Below are 17,960 nucleotides of genomic sequence, written 5' to 3'. Positions count from 1 at the left end.
CGGGGGGAGGTCCCTGCCTCTCTAAGCCGCCGCTCCCCGAGCAAAGAACTGTCTGTATTCGGCAGCAGCCGGGTAAGACGGTGGGGGAAGCCTCTTGTGCAGTGGATCTGTGTTGTGCTTTCTCTCCTTCAGTACTGGAGGGGGCCCCACCTCCGCTCCTCTCCCCTCCCCAGAAGTAGGTGGGACCAGTTCAAGCCCTGTAGCTGAGCTCCTGCTTTCTGATGATTGTGCCATTAGAGGAATGCTCCTTCGCTCACCACCTCTTGTCATGAAATTTTTTACGTGCAGTTTACAAAGGCATTGACATCATCCGGAGAGCAGCCTCGGAATTAACGCCAAACAAACAACCGGAGGGACGGGTTTCTATTTCACATGTTATTCAAAAAACCAGCTACCTAGCTCAGCAGCTGTGGGGTGGACAGGGATCGGATCAGGAAAGCTGGGTCTGCACTGGAGGAATTAATGGTGCCCTTATTATTTTATTTGTACTGTTTATTGGAAATCGATGGGTTTGGGATTTTTGTAGAGGAACAAGTGAAATGAGCAAATCCAAGAAGATTGACCGTTGCTGATTAGCCTCCACTTAGTGTTGTTTTCACCTAGGGTAAGTTGATTGATTCACTTTGGAGACTTAATTAAAAGCATTCTAAAGCTTTGAATTGGATCTCCCCCTTTTTTGGTTTTTGATATGGGGGACAAATCTTTCAAGGTGAATTTGCTGTTTTTTTTCTTGCCCCATCCGCTCTGAAGAACTATAATTTTCTCCCTACCCAACATGTTACAGTAAATTTTAGTTCTAGAAAACACTGTTTATTATTATTATTTAAAAGAAACAGTATCTAGACTCAAATATGGCAAAAAATTATGTGGAAGGGTCTAAGGAAGACCTGAGCAAAATTTCAGAAGAGGAGATGATGAGATGGAGCAAGGAAGAGCTGGTGAAAAGACTGAGGAAAGTAGAAAATGAAAAAATGAACTTAATGGTGGAACATGGCAACTTAATGAAGGATGTAAACAGGAGGCTCCAGGTTCATCTGCATGAGATCAGGGGGCTGAAGGAGGTGAATCAGAAATTACAAGATGATAATCAGGAACTGAGAGAGCTCTGCTGCTTCTTGGATGATGATCGGCAGAAAGGCAAAAAGCTGTCCAGGGAATGGCAAAGGTTTGGGAGGCACACGGCCAGTGTGATGTGGAAAGAAGTTGGGATGTATCAACAGAAGCTGAAGGAGCTAGAGGCAAAGCAGGAGTCCCTCATGAGGGAGAACATGGAGCTGAAGGAGATAGTCCTCATGCTAGATGAAGAGAGAAATGGAGCTGGCTCTAGGAGCTCTATAGACAGCCAAGCCAGTTTGACCAATTTGAATGGGAGCTCTGGGACCAGGGATGTGGGGGATGGTAGTAGCACCTCCAGCACTGGGAGCGCAGGGAGCCCAGATCATCATCACCATCACCTCCATCATCACAAACCTGTCGAGAATAAGGCTGGAGCAATAAGGAGATCTATGGATGACTTGTCTGTACCCGTTCACCACAGGAGTATCCCCAATGGTCTCAATGGTAAGTCTGTTCCCCCACTTCCTCCCTCTCTCTAGTTCTGTTTGAGGAAGTGCTGTCTAGTGGTTACACAATTGAGGTGAGGTGACATGGGGGCTGTGCTTAGCTCTGCCACAGATTTCCGGTTTGAACTTGGGCAAGTCACTTTAACCACTCTGCCTCCACTTTGCCCCCTGTGCAATGGAGATGTCTGTCTCAAGGAGGTGCTGTGAGGGTTAGTGCATTGACCTTTGGACAGTGCATGTATCCGGAAGAGTCCATGGGAATGCATGTTATCAATTATTGTAAGGAGTAGTAATTGTATGATAGGAAATACAGCAGGTGACCATCTGGGAAATGTGAAATGCACCCTGTGCATTTCTCTGTGATTTTATTAAACTTCTTAATCTGATAACTAGTTGGTAGTGGAGCTGTTCTGATGTAGTTATACTATTGTTAAATGCTCATCAGATGCATTATTAATGGAGGGGCTGTGAGATGGTCTTTTATTTTTTGTTTTAAGTCCTGGCAGGCAAACTGACTATATGTTTTCTGAATTAAATAACATTGATTTTCCTGTTAGTGTTTTGTTTTATCTTAGCTGCTTGCCTGATAGTTTCATGAGCTTGATAAAAGCATAGTTGGGATGTTGGAATTATTACAATCTTCATCTGCCAAATAATGGATAAAAGCATCACCTGTTAACTACATGGGGCTTTCACTGGCAGACTGTCTGAAACTGAGCAATGCCCAGTAGCTAAAGACTGTGTTCAATGTATAGGAATTAGCTTAACTTTTTTGCTTCCTCCCCTTCCTCTTCTGAAATAATCAGAGAGGCAGGGATCATTCTATAACTGAATCTGTACTTATACTTTATACAACGTGTGGTCACAATTAGAAAAATCCCAATATGGAATGATGACAGGCCTCATCCTGTTCTTCTCAGGCAGGCAAAGTTGAGTCTGTATTGAGCTGGCTTTAAAATAATACTAATATTGATGATAATAATAATATTACTAGCATATCCCGAGAATGTCCTTAAAATCCAGATTTGTGGGGAAAGAAGCTTGGGATGCAAAAAGATTTCAAATTTGACAGGAAGAACTTCTAAAGGGTGCAATTCTGATGAGAAGAACCAACAGGAAGCAACCTGGGCTCATACATGACAGCTAGAGTTTCAGCTTCTTCAAGCCCTTTCCACCAGAATGTCCAAATCAGATTGGAATATTCTGTGGTAAATGGGATATAAACTACAGCATCCTCCTTTTCCAAGCTTAGAAACTGCACCCTCAGCACCGCCAGCTTGCAACAGCAAGGACTGAGTGGAATGTCAGAAGGGAGGAGTGGGGGAGTTGGTTTTTCTGAATGATGTGTTCAACTTGTCATGTTCCAAATGTGAGAATGTTACACTTACAAAGGGGTAGATGTAGTTCATCCCCTCCAATGGGAGAACCACAGGATGGGGCAGATAAGGGACTGCCAAGTCACCCTAATATTGAAGGAGTTCTAGGAATGATGGAGGGAGCAGAGGCCATGGCAAGGTCCTGGTGTTCTATGGGTAAGCCTCAGGGCCACTGAGAATGTGAGTGGGACTCACTCAGCACTTATCAGCCCAATCCTGAAGAGTGTTATCCTTTACTAACTTGCCATGCTCCGAGTTCCCTTGCAATAGCTGCCTTTTCCGTATAATAGTTGAACACATTACACCCATTTAACTCAGGGAAGGAATGCTGGTTTAGAGGCTGGTACTGTCCTCAGATGTTGCAGGACATAGTATCTTAAACGTAATTTGCTTCTCATGCTACTCTGCCATCTCATGAATTTTAAGCAGCATTTTAAAATGTCTTCAAAGCAGAATTGTAGATCTTATTTTATAAAGCTTTGCTGTTTGCATTTCAGATGCTTTGCCTTGATGTGTATTGTGCAAAAAAAGCATTTTAATTCTAAATTCTTTCTTTGTGGGAGGAGGGTCACAAAGTCTTTTTGATATACTGGGTCAAGTTCCTCCTAGATGTCACTCCACTAATTTCAGTAGAGTGACACCAGGGCTGAGTTTAGCCCATTTATGGTAACCAGATGTTTTCATGAACTGGATTGTTTGCTAACGCAAAGCATAAAAAAAGGCCCTGATGCCATGGTGATGGGCGCCATAGAGAAACATTAGATAGAATTCAGTTGCCTCCCTCTGCTTATACAAGAAAAGGAAAGTCTGCAACTGCAGGGCCGAGTTGGGCATGGAAGTGGGGAGTGCTGCCTCTGCATGCCAGCCTCTCCAACCCTCCCCTGTGTAAGCTTCCCTCTAAGCTTCACCACTAGTATCCAGTGCTATGGGATGCATGAGCCAGAGCTGCTAGATCAGGGGGTTTCAACCTTTTTTTCATTTGTGGACCCCTAAAAAATTTCGAATGGAGGTGTTGACCACTTTGGAAATTGTAGACATAATCTGCAGACTCTCAGGGGTCAGTGGATCGCAGATTGAAAACCACGGTTCTATGGTAACAACTACCTTTTGCGGACCCCTTAGACATAGTCAGCGGACGCCCAGGGGTCTGCGGACCACAGGTTGAAAACCACTGTGCTAGATTCTCCACTCGCCGGGGTCATTGACACAAGTTATGGCAGCTTGTGTGATAACTTGCCTAGTTTCTCACTCTGTGCTGGGCAACCGCTCCCCCTGCAGTACATATGCTGCCTCACCCCCCTCCTTTTGATGCTGGTAGCTGGGGAAACCAGGTAGCCCTGCACATTCCATGAAGTCCAAGATCTGTAAAGAGGTGAGTGCCTTGCGGAGTAGAAGCAAGGAGACACAGCATAGATGCCGTTTACTTCCAGAGGTTCTCTCAGGATATTTGGTATTGGGCAGGGTGAGGAAAGTCTGGGTTCAGAGGATGTAGCCCTTGAGCTCTTTCCTATGGGGTGTGTATGTGGAACTTTGCCCTGATGGGATAAATCCAAGAAAACTCTGTGTTTAAACTCAGTTTCCATTTCTCTGAGTGGAAATAACCCATGTAGAGGAGAAGGGAGTATTAGGTTTGGTAGGATCATGTGTGTAGGATGGGGGGCGGCCTGGCTTGGGTTTTTGTGTAGGAAGGAACAATGTGGACTTAGGGAAAACTTTTCAGAAGTGGTGACAGGTTTAGGTTCCTCTGTTTAATGGATGCCCAACTTGAAACACTTAGGATGGTCTCTTTGGGAAATGTTGACACTGACTCTTTACCATGAACTTGTATAGTTTCATGTCTGCTGGTGTGCAGATATAATCTACACTCTGTAATAATTCATGTATGGATGCCAGTAAACCTGATCTGGTGAGTTAGGTAGTGAAGCTGTAAAATGACTTGCATAGTTGTCATTCTCCGATGGCATCGGTATTCAGCAGAGGCCCTGTGCCTTTGGAAAAGCTTGTGAATACATATGCAAATGCAGCTTCTTATCTGGCTACTTTTGATTGGCAGCAAGAAGTCTGGCACTGAGGCACACTCAGGACGGTGTGCTGCAATTCTGGTAAGGCTGCTGCAATGTGGAAAAGCGAGACAGGTGAACATAAAGAATGCAGAAAGTCGAGTGAGTCTGTGGTTGAGCTGAGACTGAAACAGTCTGCATCATGGATTCCGTCCATTTGTTCTGCTTGGTGATTCTTGTGCCGGAAGCACAAGAAGGTGGAATTCAAATTTCTTTACATTTTTGGATTGATTTATCTCCCTTGAATAAAAAGAAAGGGGAAATTTTGAGGGTCTTGTTGCAGAGAAGCACTGGTGCTAGGTTTTAATTTTTTGTGGCATTAGGCAAACTAAAAAATGCCCAGGCTGCCCATCCCCTAGCTACTCAGACAGAAAACAGTCCCTACATGGTTTCTTAGCTCTAAGAGCCTAAGATAGGACATGGAGTAAGAGTACTCAGGTTTTGCTTGGGGATCATGCTTTCCTATGTATTAAGCAGAATGATTTCAGTTGGATAGTGGTTTTGTGAAAGAGTCAAGCACTTGGAGGCCATTCAAGTCATCTCTCACACGACAAATTAGATTTGAAGGAGGTCTGTACGAGAGAACAGAGTTTAAAGCACAGCCTTGCTTTCCCTTTCCCCTATGAGCCTATGGAAGTGGGACTGAGCACAAGAGCCTAATCTAGCGTCCACTGTCCATCCTCCTGTTGACTTCAATGGCCTGAGGATCAGGCCCAAGGTGAGAAGATGTACATGAAATGATAGATTCGCCAGGTAAATTCAGGCTAATTTTAGTAGCCATGATAAAGAACATTGTCCCACTTTCCCTTGTCTTACCTCTCATTCTCTTTCCTTTAAAGTATATCAGTTCTGCGATGCAAGGGGATCTTAGTAGGCCTTTTATCAGAGAAGTTTCCAGAGCTCTGTGACTAACTACTGACAACAGCAGTAATCATGGTATTAAAGATAAGTGATGACCCCAAATTTACTAGAACAGTGTATAAATTGGATAACAGAATTTATGTTTATGTTTTACAGAATATCCAGAGACATGTCTCTGGATATTCTGTAAAAAGCCAGGTAGAAATCTGTCTGGCCTTACTGTCTGGCCTAACAAGCTGCTTGCGTGTGCTTGTTAACTATAAGGTATGTGGGAAATTAGACTCTCAGGGACTGATCCAAAGACTGCTGAAGTCAAAGGGAGTATTTCTATTGACTTTTGCGGACTCTAGATCTGACCCTTATTACTGTTATCCAATAACAGTTGAAAGCATAAGACAATTGGCTTCCATAGGATTTGTGTGCACCTCTGGGACTCTGCACAGCTGATAATATGAGGCAAATGTGACACTGGTGCCGGTATGGAACAATTCCACCCATTGGTGACCAATCACCAGTGTAGCTGCAATGGTGTAAACCACTAGTGAAGACAAGGGCGGCTGTGATTTTCACCAGTCCAGTTTAACTCTGCTTGAAATAAGGGTAAATGCAAATTGTGGCTTTCCTTTCCACACTAGAGGTTTGTATTGGTGCAAACACACTAGCAATTGATGGATGAGATGGAGACAAAATCCCAGTGCATACAAGGCTTGAGGGCTTTTCATTTTTCTCCAAGGGTCAAATTTTTGTCGTGAGAGGTTCATACTCAGCTCCCATTGAAGTTGTTTGTTCTGGGTTCCTAAGCTGCTCCTCAGTTTGTCTTGCTGTTTCCCATGTCGCCTGTGCTTTATTCCAGTTGGCTACCAGCTCTAGCTGGGTCAACTTTTCTAAAAAACCAGAGTGGTCAGAAAGGTCTGTAGGAAATCTGTAAATTTGGCAATTAGGCTATTGATTGATGTCTCTGCTGTAATAATTCATCACTGCTATCCTCTTCAATGGAAGAAGAATGATCTCTGAGGACGAGGGGGTGGAAAGATCACTAGTTTTACCGATTCCCACTTGTAAATGTTCACATATTTACCTAGAGGGGACAATATATTATGTTTTAAATGGTGGCAAAGAAACATTGTTTAAAGAGCTGTTCCATGCAGGTTGGTATTGATCTTATGTGCAGCCTTACTGTACTTCTTTCTCCCTCTATCCATTCTGCTCTCTTTAGGGCCAAAGTCCTTTGTTGTTATCGGAATATTGCAATCAGTATATACATTTGCGAGGGTGCATTAATGAGGCCTGAGAGACCAAAAGGAGGTAGGGGTAGGCAACGTCGGGCAGAAACAAGAGATATGGATTATTTAAGGTATTTTAGTGACCATCTGCCACACACTGAAGAAATAGACATTTTTCTATAGTTCTGATGGAATCCCAAAAGTTAATTTTTACAGTAAAATTTTCTTTGGAGAGGGACTCAAATCAGACTCCGCTCTCTTGCACACTCTCTGCTTCATCCACATGAATTATGTGGCAAGGGTAGTGAAATCTGAACCCAGATCTCGGTCCTGTTTCCACAAAAGCCTCTTTCTTTAGAATGGGCCAAACTAGAGCCCTGGATCGAAACATGAAGTTGTTGGATCTGAGGTTGGCTCAAGCTTCAAATCTAATATGCTTATTCTAATAATATTTAGCACTTTCTCTTCAAAGTGCTGTAGAAACATTAATTTTTTGATGCTGTTGTATTTTACATTGCAATAGTTCTAACATTTTAGAACATGAGCTACAATCCTTCATGTTAACCATGGAAACTTGCCCTGAGCTGAAACTTTAAATGTAAGACCTGAGCAGAATACCGTTTTAAAATCTTTTGAAATTTTATCCGGGTGTGTGACTAGAAGATTAAAAAATGCCCATGTTTCAGAGTGCCACCAAGAATGTGATTTGAGTCTCTTCAGGCCAGATGTTCATTGTCCACTAATTTTGAGTGCCTCAGTTTTTGGGTGACACCTAATGCCAGATTTTTCAGAGGTGTTGAGCTCATGCCTTCATTTTAGACTTGCACTGGGAGTTATGGGTACTTCTAAAAATCAGTCCATAGATGTTTACGCTGGGCCCCCAAAATTGGTGTCATGTTTAGAAATTTGCATCCCGTTGCCTGAATCTCTCAATGCTTTCTCCTTCAATCTCATTAATAATTTTGGCCTCTCTTCCAAAGAGACCTTCCACTGTTATGAGATGTCCCCTAGGAAGGAAAACTCCCTATTGATTAAAAGGCAATTTTCTATGGCTCTTGATGGAATTATCCACTTACACCTGTCAAAAGCAATCAAAATAAGGGATGTAAACTATGTTTGTTGCAATGTAAATGATTTGGTTCCTCTGGAGGCGTTTGATCAGATAAAGCAGAGGATCGAATTAAACAGCGATCTAATGAAGTGGCAGGTACAGTAACTCAAAATGCAGTCCTGCCATGCCCAGTAAATGGGGAATGTGCGGGGCATGACCATTAAAACAGGCTGCGATTTAGTAGAGGTCTCACTGTGGTAATAGTGGGCCTGTAAAAGGCTAAGGGATAATTATTCCTTTGTGGCAATGAGGGCTAAGTGTCTGGTATCTTTCATGCCTTTGGATTAATGCTCTAGGAGGCACTGGGCAGAGCACAGCGACCAATAGCTCCTGCTGCCAGTGAGAAGGTGTAACCAATGCCCTCCTGCTGGTGAGCAGCGAGACGGTGTGGAGCTTGTGACTCTGCCCATACCTCCCTCACATTCACCTCCCCTGGGGTCTATTATTGCTGTCCCAGGGCATCGTTCTGGCCTGAGGCCTGCCTCAGGTGCAGGTGCTCTGGAGGGCAGTAGGAAAGGAGAAAAGGGCTAGTAGCCAATGGGCTTAAATCGACCCAACCATTTCGGATACACTTTCCACGCAGCAGAATAAGGGAAATTAATGCTATTTTACTCTGGTTTTAAATCTGCTAAAGCTGTGACTCAAGGAAAGCCAGTTGATGCTTGAACTCCATCCTCACTCATGAGCAATCTATCCTTAACTTTATCTCATTGCAAAGCATATGACATTGCTGACCTTGGTAGTACTGGGGTGACTTAGTGCCAGAACTCACATCCGTAGCTTTTACCTGTATGGGTTGTGTGGGTTTGTGTTCCCATTTGCATTGTTATTTTTAAAGATGCCTTTTGTCTGGGAGTTGGAATTTATCATGCCCTGTCTCAAAATGTCATCATCTCCTTGTGGTTAACTTGCTGCAATTCATGAAACACTTGGCTGCCAGAAGTAGTTATGTGCAGCCGTTCCGCTGCCTGTGTAATGGACAGAAAATTGTAAGCAGCACTGCTAGACACTCGCACACTAACATGTCCACCACGAAGAGGTTGACCCATTTCCACAAATAGATCACTACTGGCAGGAAAAGTAGCATTGTCTCAGAGAATCTGCCTTTCCGTTGCCTATTGACTTGTGAAGTAAGAAGAAGGTTAACTCTGTCTCCCGCATCAACAATCATGCCAACACGTGACTCTCCATAGTAACAGAAGCATCGTTGCTCATGTATGTTTGTAAATCGCTTCTTCATCTGACAGAGGCTTAAAACGGCAGCAATTCCATTTTTCTAATGAGCACTTTTATTTGTGAATGGGATGCATGGTGTACAGCACTCGGAAATGATCTCTGGGTATATATAGGCATTTATGAAGCACTTATCACTGAGGTATTGGAGTGCTGCATTGCATGTTATATATGACACCTTTGTTGTCTTGTGAGTCTGCACCATTTGGGCCAGGTTGCAATTGACTTTTGTGCACAGGGACCACAGAAAAAGAGGGGCCCCCTACCTTATATTGCCCTTGCAAGAGCTGGTCACAATAACAGGGACTGCTTGGCCCTGGCTCCCTTTGGAAAGCAAATCACCTGGCCCCTCCTCCGCATAGGTTCAAGGAGTGGGGCTGGGCACCTAGAAGAGGGGGAGGGATAGCTCAGTGGTTTGAGCATTGGCCTGCTATACCCAGGTTTGTGAGTTCAATCCTTGAGGAGGCCATTTTGGGATCGGTGGCAAAAATTGGGGATTGGTCCTGCTTTGGGTAGACTAGATGACCTCCTGAGGTCCCTTCCAACCCTGGTATACTATGAAGAGCAACTGGCTAGTGCACAGTGTGTACACGTGGGGGAGAGTGCCTCCCTGAGGCATTGTGGTCCCCCTACACCGTAACACCCAGTCTAGCTGTATATGAACGGGAGTGGTATTCAACATCCTCATTGAAACCAGCTGTCCCATCATCCAGTGCAGTTTTTAAATGCTGTTCTAGTCACTATCAGGAGCACTCCTTAGGATAATTGGGGCCTGTTCACAAACCCTTACTCATCAGCATTGACTCACTGGCCTGTACTCCTCTCTGTACCAGCTCGGGCTGCTGTGCTCTGAGGTGACTTCAACCTGGGAGAGGGTAACCAGTAGTGCTGGTTATCTACTAGGGAACGCAGCCTTAGGAGCCTTGCCACAGGAAGCTGCCAGTCAGCACATCCCCACCCCCGCTGCAGCCACTTCCGTCAGTGGTGCCAAATTTTCAGCTTCCTTTTGCAGTTTTGATTACTATGGGCTCCAGTCTCCCTGATGGTGGGCTCCACTCAGGGATCATGACCCCATTATGCTAGGCACTGTACACAATCAGAACAAAAAAGATGGTTCCTGCATTAAAGCACTTACAAGCTAAGACTACGACAAGAGACAACATTTGGATACAGTCTTTCTGCTCCCAGGGACCCTGTGGCCTGGTCAAAGCTATCCTAAACCAGGGATGAATTTAGCAGATTGGTTTCAGTGGGGCTCTCATGAGAACCCCACGTTTGCAAGCTTCTCAGTAATGTATGAGCCAGTGTCACATAAGCATGGTGGGTTTCTCTTCACATTACCATATGAATTTGGGAATAATAGCGGTGATTGGAGGCTCTTGTGGGCTCAGGTGCACGGGTCAGGTGCACGCTGAAGATCAAAGAGTAGAAGGGTGATAAGATTGCTAGACTATGTTGCAGTGTCACCCCAGCCCTGCCTGCAGGGCCTGCTCAAGCAAATCTGCGACACCCTGCAAAGCTATTCAGTTGCCCTCTCTACCCCCTGCAGTAAGGCTCAAGACAGTGTGTTGATCTCCTTTCTTCTCCTGCACCTGCCCCAAACTGCTCTGCTATGCCTGCTGGGGATCTGGTCTCACAATAGGGAAACAGAGCTTAAGTGTTTATGGAGGAAACTAGGGGATTAGTGGATGGAGGAGGTGGGGGGAGCCTGCATGAGCCTAGCTAGGCTCACAATAAAGAGGGAAGGACTTCTGGGTTTCCCAGGGGGCTCATGTTATCACCACCATGGAGTCAAAATAAGGCTGCTCCTGCTTCACATCGCTTGGACGAGAGCTGGAGCAGTAGGCAACGTACTATTGTTTCAGCCTGTCCCCGGTGAGGTGGAGAGTGGCTCATGAGCTGGGGCCCCACCCTGCCTGTGGGCTTGGTGCATCCTGATTATAAGAAAATGAGGTTGTAGTGTGTGGTAAGTGTGCTGCTCTGTGCAGTAAGCTGCAGGACTGATGTTGCCTTGAGCTGTCACTTAAGGAATGATTCTATCAAAAGAAAAGGGAGAGGATAAAGAGGACAAGTCAAAGCAGATCAATAAAAACAAACAACTATTTAAAAAAATTAGGTAATCCTTGTGGCATTTCCAATCCCTGAAGCTCAATATTTCTATGGAAACCATTGTAGCAAAAAGTTTGCTGTCAGTATCCTTATCTGATATCTTTCTGCTGGTTGGAGTTACCCACAGTTTTCTAACCAGAGCTGTCAGAATCTAGGCTGATATTACAAATATAAGGTTGCACCCTGCATTCCTTGCTTTGACTTGACCATTAAGTGTCAGACATGCACTAGAAGACTCGCATCCATCTTTCACATGCAATTTCTTACTAGGATATATGTCTTGTGTTCTATGACCTTAGTTATCATTGATTATGTCCTGTCCCATGAACACCTCTCCTGTTCTTACCTACTCCTTATATAGGTATGTCTACACTGCTCACTCCTTATGGCAGTGTGTAGAGTACATATATGATACACACTCCAGAACGGGTACAAACAGCAGTATAGACGGTGAAGCACTGTTTAGGTGAGTAGAGACTCACCTGAACCTTTATGATATGTACCTTACACAGCTTTCTTCATGCCCATGCAGTGCCTGCTGCATCTATACTGCTATTGTTAGTAGTGTAGTATCCTGCTGCCTCCCAGCTGCTGGAATCTCTCCCTGCAGGAGGGAATGCCTTCCAGCAATGAGGAAAGGCTCTGGCAGGGGAGAGGCAACAGGGTAAAGCAGCTGCTGAAGTCTTTTCCCGCTGCCTCCCCCTCCCAGAGCCTTTCACTAACACACGTAGTTACACACCACAGTGTGGATGTAGCCTGCTTTTTGCTGTGGCATGGAGCTACATGTTTAACATCAGACGATTCCAGAGCAGAAGGCATGTCATCAACCAGCTTACTATTCCGGATCTGCTTTTTGCAGATGCTGCTGCATTCGTTTCTAATTCACCCAATGAATTGCAGGTTGTAATGAACAGGTTTTCTGATGCATGCACCAAGTTTGGCATGGTAATCAGTATCAAGAAAACAGTTGTCCTGTCAGAAGGTACCAGCATTCCACCTAAAATCTATGTCAATAATGAAGCTCTGAATAATGTGGGTCACTTCTGCTATCTCAGCTCAATTCTTACCAGCTCACTTAACCTTGATAGGGAACTCAATGCAAGAATCGGCAAAGCTTCTGTCATTTTTGGCAAACCTACCTCACGTGTTTGGAACAACAAATTGCTAATCCTGAGCACAAAGGATCAGGCTTGTGTCGTTAGTACTCTTCTTTACGATTGTGAAAGCTGGGTTACAGACTCCAAGTAGAAGTGGAGATTGAGCAGTTTCCACCTCTGATGTCTTAGAAAAATCTTTGGAGTTACTTGGGATCAGTAACGAGATCCTTGAGCAAACCGGCCTACAGTATATGCAGACTACCCTGGATGTTGGCAGGCTTTGCTGGTTGGGACACATGGAGCCCATACCTTGAGATAGTCTGCTGAAGGCTATGCTCTATGGCCAACGCAAGAATTGCCTGTGACACAGAGGAAGGCCAAATCTCCTATACAGTGACAAAGTCAAGCAAAGTCTCAAAACATTCAGCATTCCCACTGACAACTGGGAAAATTCTGCCCACAATCGCTCAGTTTGGAGAATCTGGGTTCAGGCTGGTGCAGTCACCATGGAGAGCCACCAGAGAGCCCAGGCTGAGGCCTGCAGGTGAGCCAGGGAGCAGAGTATGCTTCAATCTCCATCTGGCATGTGGAGCTGTAGCCACTGTGGAAAGGTTTTCTGCTCACGCATCAGGCTCTTTTTCATATCATTGCTAAGCACCACTGATGGACTGACTTTGTCATGTCTCCTTTCATCTGTCAAGATCCTAGATGGCCAAGAGTACTTACATGTACCTGAAATGCCAGTGCCAGCAGTGTGCAGTGTAGACATAGCCTTTATGTGTAATGGGAACTTTCTCCAGTTCCTTAATGAATGGCTAGGAGTTTGAGCCACATCTTCTTATTAAAGGGATTTATTTATTTCCAGTAGCTGAGTTGATTCTTTCACTGGCTTTCCCCATCTACCCCACATTTAGCATGATGTATGTTTCCCGTGGATCCATTTTCAGTATAGTAAAGTTCCCACATTTTATGTTGGAACACCTTTGTCAATTTTTGAAGCCTATCCTGCCAACAGGGTAATGGGGCCAGAAGCAATCCTTTTCAGGTGCACAATCATTTTAGTTCTTGAGAGAGTTATAAAGAAAATGGTATTTTACGTATAATCTTAAGGCATTTTTCTGATAACAATACCTAGCTCTTATAGAGTATTTTTCATCAGTAGATCTCAAAGCATTTGAGACGTGGTGTTCTTTTGTCTTCCTGATTGCTCTTTCTTCTCTCTCTCTTTGGTACTTGCATTTGCAGAAGCAGTCTTGTATTTGTAAATTTCCCAGAAGCTAAATACAATGTTGATCTATGCTTTGGATCTGCAGAGCTCTTAATCCTTTCCTGTTGAGTTTAAAGCTTGTTCTCAGTGGAATGTGATAAATACTTCTAGGTTATATGATCTTCACCAGTGGTTCATGTGGCACACAAGGGTGGCATTGTAAAAATTACTGATTTTTAAAAGGCCTGTTATTCTTGATGCTGGTAGCTACTCACACCCAACGCTGTAGCAAGTCAATTGTTTGATACGTTGCAGACTGCTGATAGGTCTATACTTTGCTATTACATGTGTGTCATGCTTGCCTTCTTGCTTTTGAATTATTCACTCTTTCGGTTATGATTTTTATTTTTCATACTATAAACAGTTTACAGTTCAGCTACTGCTGTGGATCTGCTCTTGCAAATGTGATAACATTTGCAATGCAGTTTTCTCCTAGAGGTTTTTCTTTTGTCATCCTCTTAACTACTTGTTCCTCCTCTTAAAACACGGGGATCAGTTCTCAAAGCCTGAACATTCGTTCCTCTTTGATGTCATGAAACAAGATAATGCATGCCCTGTTTGTTGAGATGTTCTCTCTCTTGGAATTGCTGAAGATTCCACTTCTAACTGTAACTACTTCTGCAATTTGCAGTCCTCCAGGCTATGTTACATATCTGCATTTGAACAGAATGATACTCCGTTCAGTATATTTAGACAACTTTTGTAGGTGGGTCAGTTTTTTAATTGCTTTGATTTATGGGTTTTGTGGAAGTCTAATCTGCCATGGCTGTTTTGTCTCCTTCTGTCATCTTTTAAACCAAATTAAAAATCTGGGTTTTTCTTACTCTGTGGTTAAAGATCTTGTTGTTGCTGTAATTTTAAGCCTTATAAGGACAGCTGCTGGAGGGAAAGGTGGTCTTGTAGCTCAGGCTCAGGAACTCAGAAGACATGGGTATGTCTCCTGTCTTGACCACGGATTTCTTGTGAGACCTTGTGCAAATCATTTAAAGTTTCTGTGGCTCAGTTCCCTACCTGTAAAATGGGGCTAATAATACTTCCTTTGTCTGTACATTTAGATGCTAAGCTCTTCAGGAAAGGAAGTGCCATTTATAACGTGTAGGTACAGCACCTAGCACAACGGGGCCTCTAGACACAACTGTAGTACAAATAATAACAAACACATTTTTCAGAAAAAAGAAAAGGAGTACTTGTGGCACCTTAGAGACTAACCAATTTATTTGAGCATGAGCTTTCAGAGCTAGCCAGGAGCAGTTCTTCTCCTTTTCAGTAACCAAAATCCCCAGCTGCTCTGAATTCCCAGTTTAGGCATCAATAAAGTTGAAACAAGGCTTCAAGTTCTTCTGTAAAACTTAAAAAGTGTGTTTAAATTTCTGGGAAGGGGTCTTTATAGCATGTACGCTACCTAGGACAAAGGGAGGCCTGACCTGACTGAGACCTCTATGTGCTACCAACATCTTAATGTTAAATATTCCTAACAAACAAACTTTCCATAAGGGTTTCAGAGTAATAGCCGTGTTAGTCTGTATTCGCAAATAGAAAAGGAGTACTTGTGGCACCTTAGAGACTAACCAATTTATTTGAGCATAAGCTTTCGTGAGCTACAGCTAGCTCACAAAAGCTTATGCTTATGCTCAACTCTAAGGTGCCACAAGTACTCCTTTTCTTTTTTCCATAAAGGAAGTCCTCAGGTGAATGAGACAAGGAACAATAAACACCACTGTCCATACTAATAACAGACAGACAAGACAAATGCACAATAGGTAAACTTATGTCCTAGTAGATTGCAAAAGCAACAATTTTGGGGGGGAAATAGCTGGAGGTGGAAGTTGTTGTCTTTCAGCTTATCTAATTTATGAGCATGTGTGATCCTAAATTTTATACTCCGGTTTTGTTTTTTTTTTATGATGAGATGATAACATAAGACTTCCTAATGCAGTTTAGGCTGAGACACAGTTCCATAGTCATGAAGGAAATGAATCCTCAACTGCTGTGTTTCTCTTTGTCTCAGCCAAAAGCTAATAATGTCCATGCTATAATAGCTAAAGACTCTTTTCCTTGCCTTGCCAACTAAACTCCCACCTTGTCCCTTCATTGCTCCATTTCTGACCCCTCTAATTTGTTAACACCTAATAAGTCTCGAATTAAAGGAAATCAGATCCAGTCTGCTGTCTGTCTGAACCAAATGTTTCTTTAGCCAACCCTGGCTTTTATTCTTGGTTGCATGGTGGATTTCACAGGGAGGAGATATTTGTCAGTATACTAGCAAATCATTAAAATGGTGACAAGACCACAGTAACTCTTCCTCAGCAATTATGTATGAAAGGTTGTCAGTGTGAGTATTATGGGAAGTTTAAAAGCCTTAATTTTCATTTGGAATTGAAACCTTAATGACTTTCCACTCCCACAAATCATAAAGACCTTGTTTCAGATTTAAGTTGACATAAAAAGCCTTTTTTATCAGATTTCTTTTTGTAAAGCTTTTTCATGAAAAAATTTAAATAGATTTGTGAGTCACTGCTCTTTGTATAAAAGATAATTACTGGAATATGAACTTCACAAAAGTAGCATTTGTGACTCTGCTGCTAGCCAGCCAGTGGAAGCTTTTGCTTTATCTCTTTTCAATTAGTTAAGTTAAACAACATCTCTGTTTGAAAGGACTAATTATGCTTCTGTTTGTTGTTTGTCTAGTATGCTAAATGTTTTCTATATGTAAAACCAAGCAGCAAGGGGGAAAAATAAGGATTGCCCCAAATGAACACCATTTAATTATTCAAACTGTGCATGCAGATCTTATGGGGGTAAAATACATTATTGAATTCAGTCAGGTACTAATTTGCAGCTGAGCGATGTAGGAAAGAGAAACTGAATCTCATAAATCATATTGCAAATAATAAGTACAAATTAAGAGACCTTCGATTGATGGACTAATTTTTATGAAGTGGTTTCAACAGGTTTTAAAGGGAAAAAATGCTTGCACTGGTCAATCACTGGTAAAAGTTAAAGCCATGCCCTTCCTGTGTGTTTTGTTTTTGTTTTGTTTTTTCTGTTTCAAATCTAGATGGGAAGATTTTACCTAGGAACATAATTTTGCAATGAAATGAGTATTGTTAAAGATTGAGGCAGATGCTGCATGTGTGTTGCAAGGAGATGTGAACAGGTGAAGGACATGTATGTGCGTGCACGCACACACACGTACACGTATTATTGCTTGTTTTTAAAGCTATCGGCCAAGATTTTTCAAAAGTGGTTAGCCGTTTTGGGTGCCTCGTTTTTTACTACTCAACTTGAGATACTTTAAGGATACTTAAAAAGAAAAGGAGTACTTGTGGCACCTTAGAGACTAACCAATCTAAGGTGCCACAAGTACTCCCTTTCTTTTTGCAAATACAGACTAACACGGCTGTTACTCTGAAACCTTTAAGGGTACTTGCTTTTCAGAGGACAGGTGCTCAGTGAAGGTGACTCAAGTCAGACTTTTGAAAATTGGCGGTACCCAAAGTGGCTAGTCACATCTAAAAAAATCTTGGTTATGGTTCTGACAAAACCTTGTGATAGAGCTGTTAAGTGCACTAAATAGCTGATCAGTAGCCCTGCTTGCAGTGTAGTTTTGGAGATGACCTGTCTGTTCTATGGGTCCTGCCCCTGAAGGAATAGGTCATGTAAACAAAAGCTGATTAACTTGTTCCCGCATGGAAGCATTTCTATTTTTCTTTTTAATCATCCAGCTAAGTCCCTTTGAATGGGGAATTTTTCAGATGGAAAAACTGCAGTTCCACCCTATTGTTCAGTCTTAGCTGGATAAAATAGGGAGTCTGGTATTTGTTTTCTGACCACTCAAAGTGAAGGATGGGTTTGGAGTCACACTTGTATACAAAACAGTCTAGTTCTCTGTGTATTTAAAAAGAGAGAACTTCCTGACTGGGTAATATGTTAAGGATGAAAATGTTTGGATTTAATATGTATTTTTAAAACAGAGACTACATATCTGGATTTAAACCAAACCTACCACAGGCAAGAGGAGCCTAGAAAATAATAAAGACTGTATGTTTATCAATAAACCA

General features: G+C 42.9%; 1 protein-coding gene across 2 annotated transcripts in view; it reads left to right on the top strand.

Moving 5' to 3' along the window:
- The first annotated feature begins 66 nt into the window (after positions 1 to 66).
- CCDC85C (coiled-coil domain containing 85C) overlaps positions 67 to 17,960 on the top strand; it is a 161,087-nt gene continuing 143,193 nt past the window's right edge. For both annotated transcript variants that reach the window (XM_084631338.1, XM_084631337.1), the window contains exon 1: positions 67 to 1,560. In XM_084631338.1, coding sequence (XP_084487464.1) covers positions 852 to 1,560 — 709 coding nt within the window. In that variant the 5' untranslated portion in view covers positions 67 to 851. The remainder of the gene's footprint in view (positions 1,561 to 17,960) is intronic.

This window comes from Lepidochelys olivacea (assembly GCF_965140295.1).
Source record: "Lepidochelys olivacea isolate rLepOli2 genome assembly, chromosome: 6".
NCBI classification, from domain to species: domain Eukaryota; kingdom Metazoa; phylum Chordata; order Testudines; family Cheloniidae; genus Lepidochelys; species Lepidochelys olivacea.
This window is presented reverse-complemented; position numbering and strand designations above follow the sequence as displayed.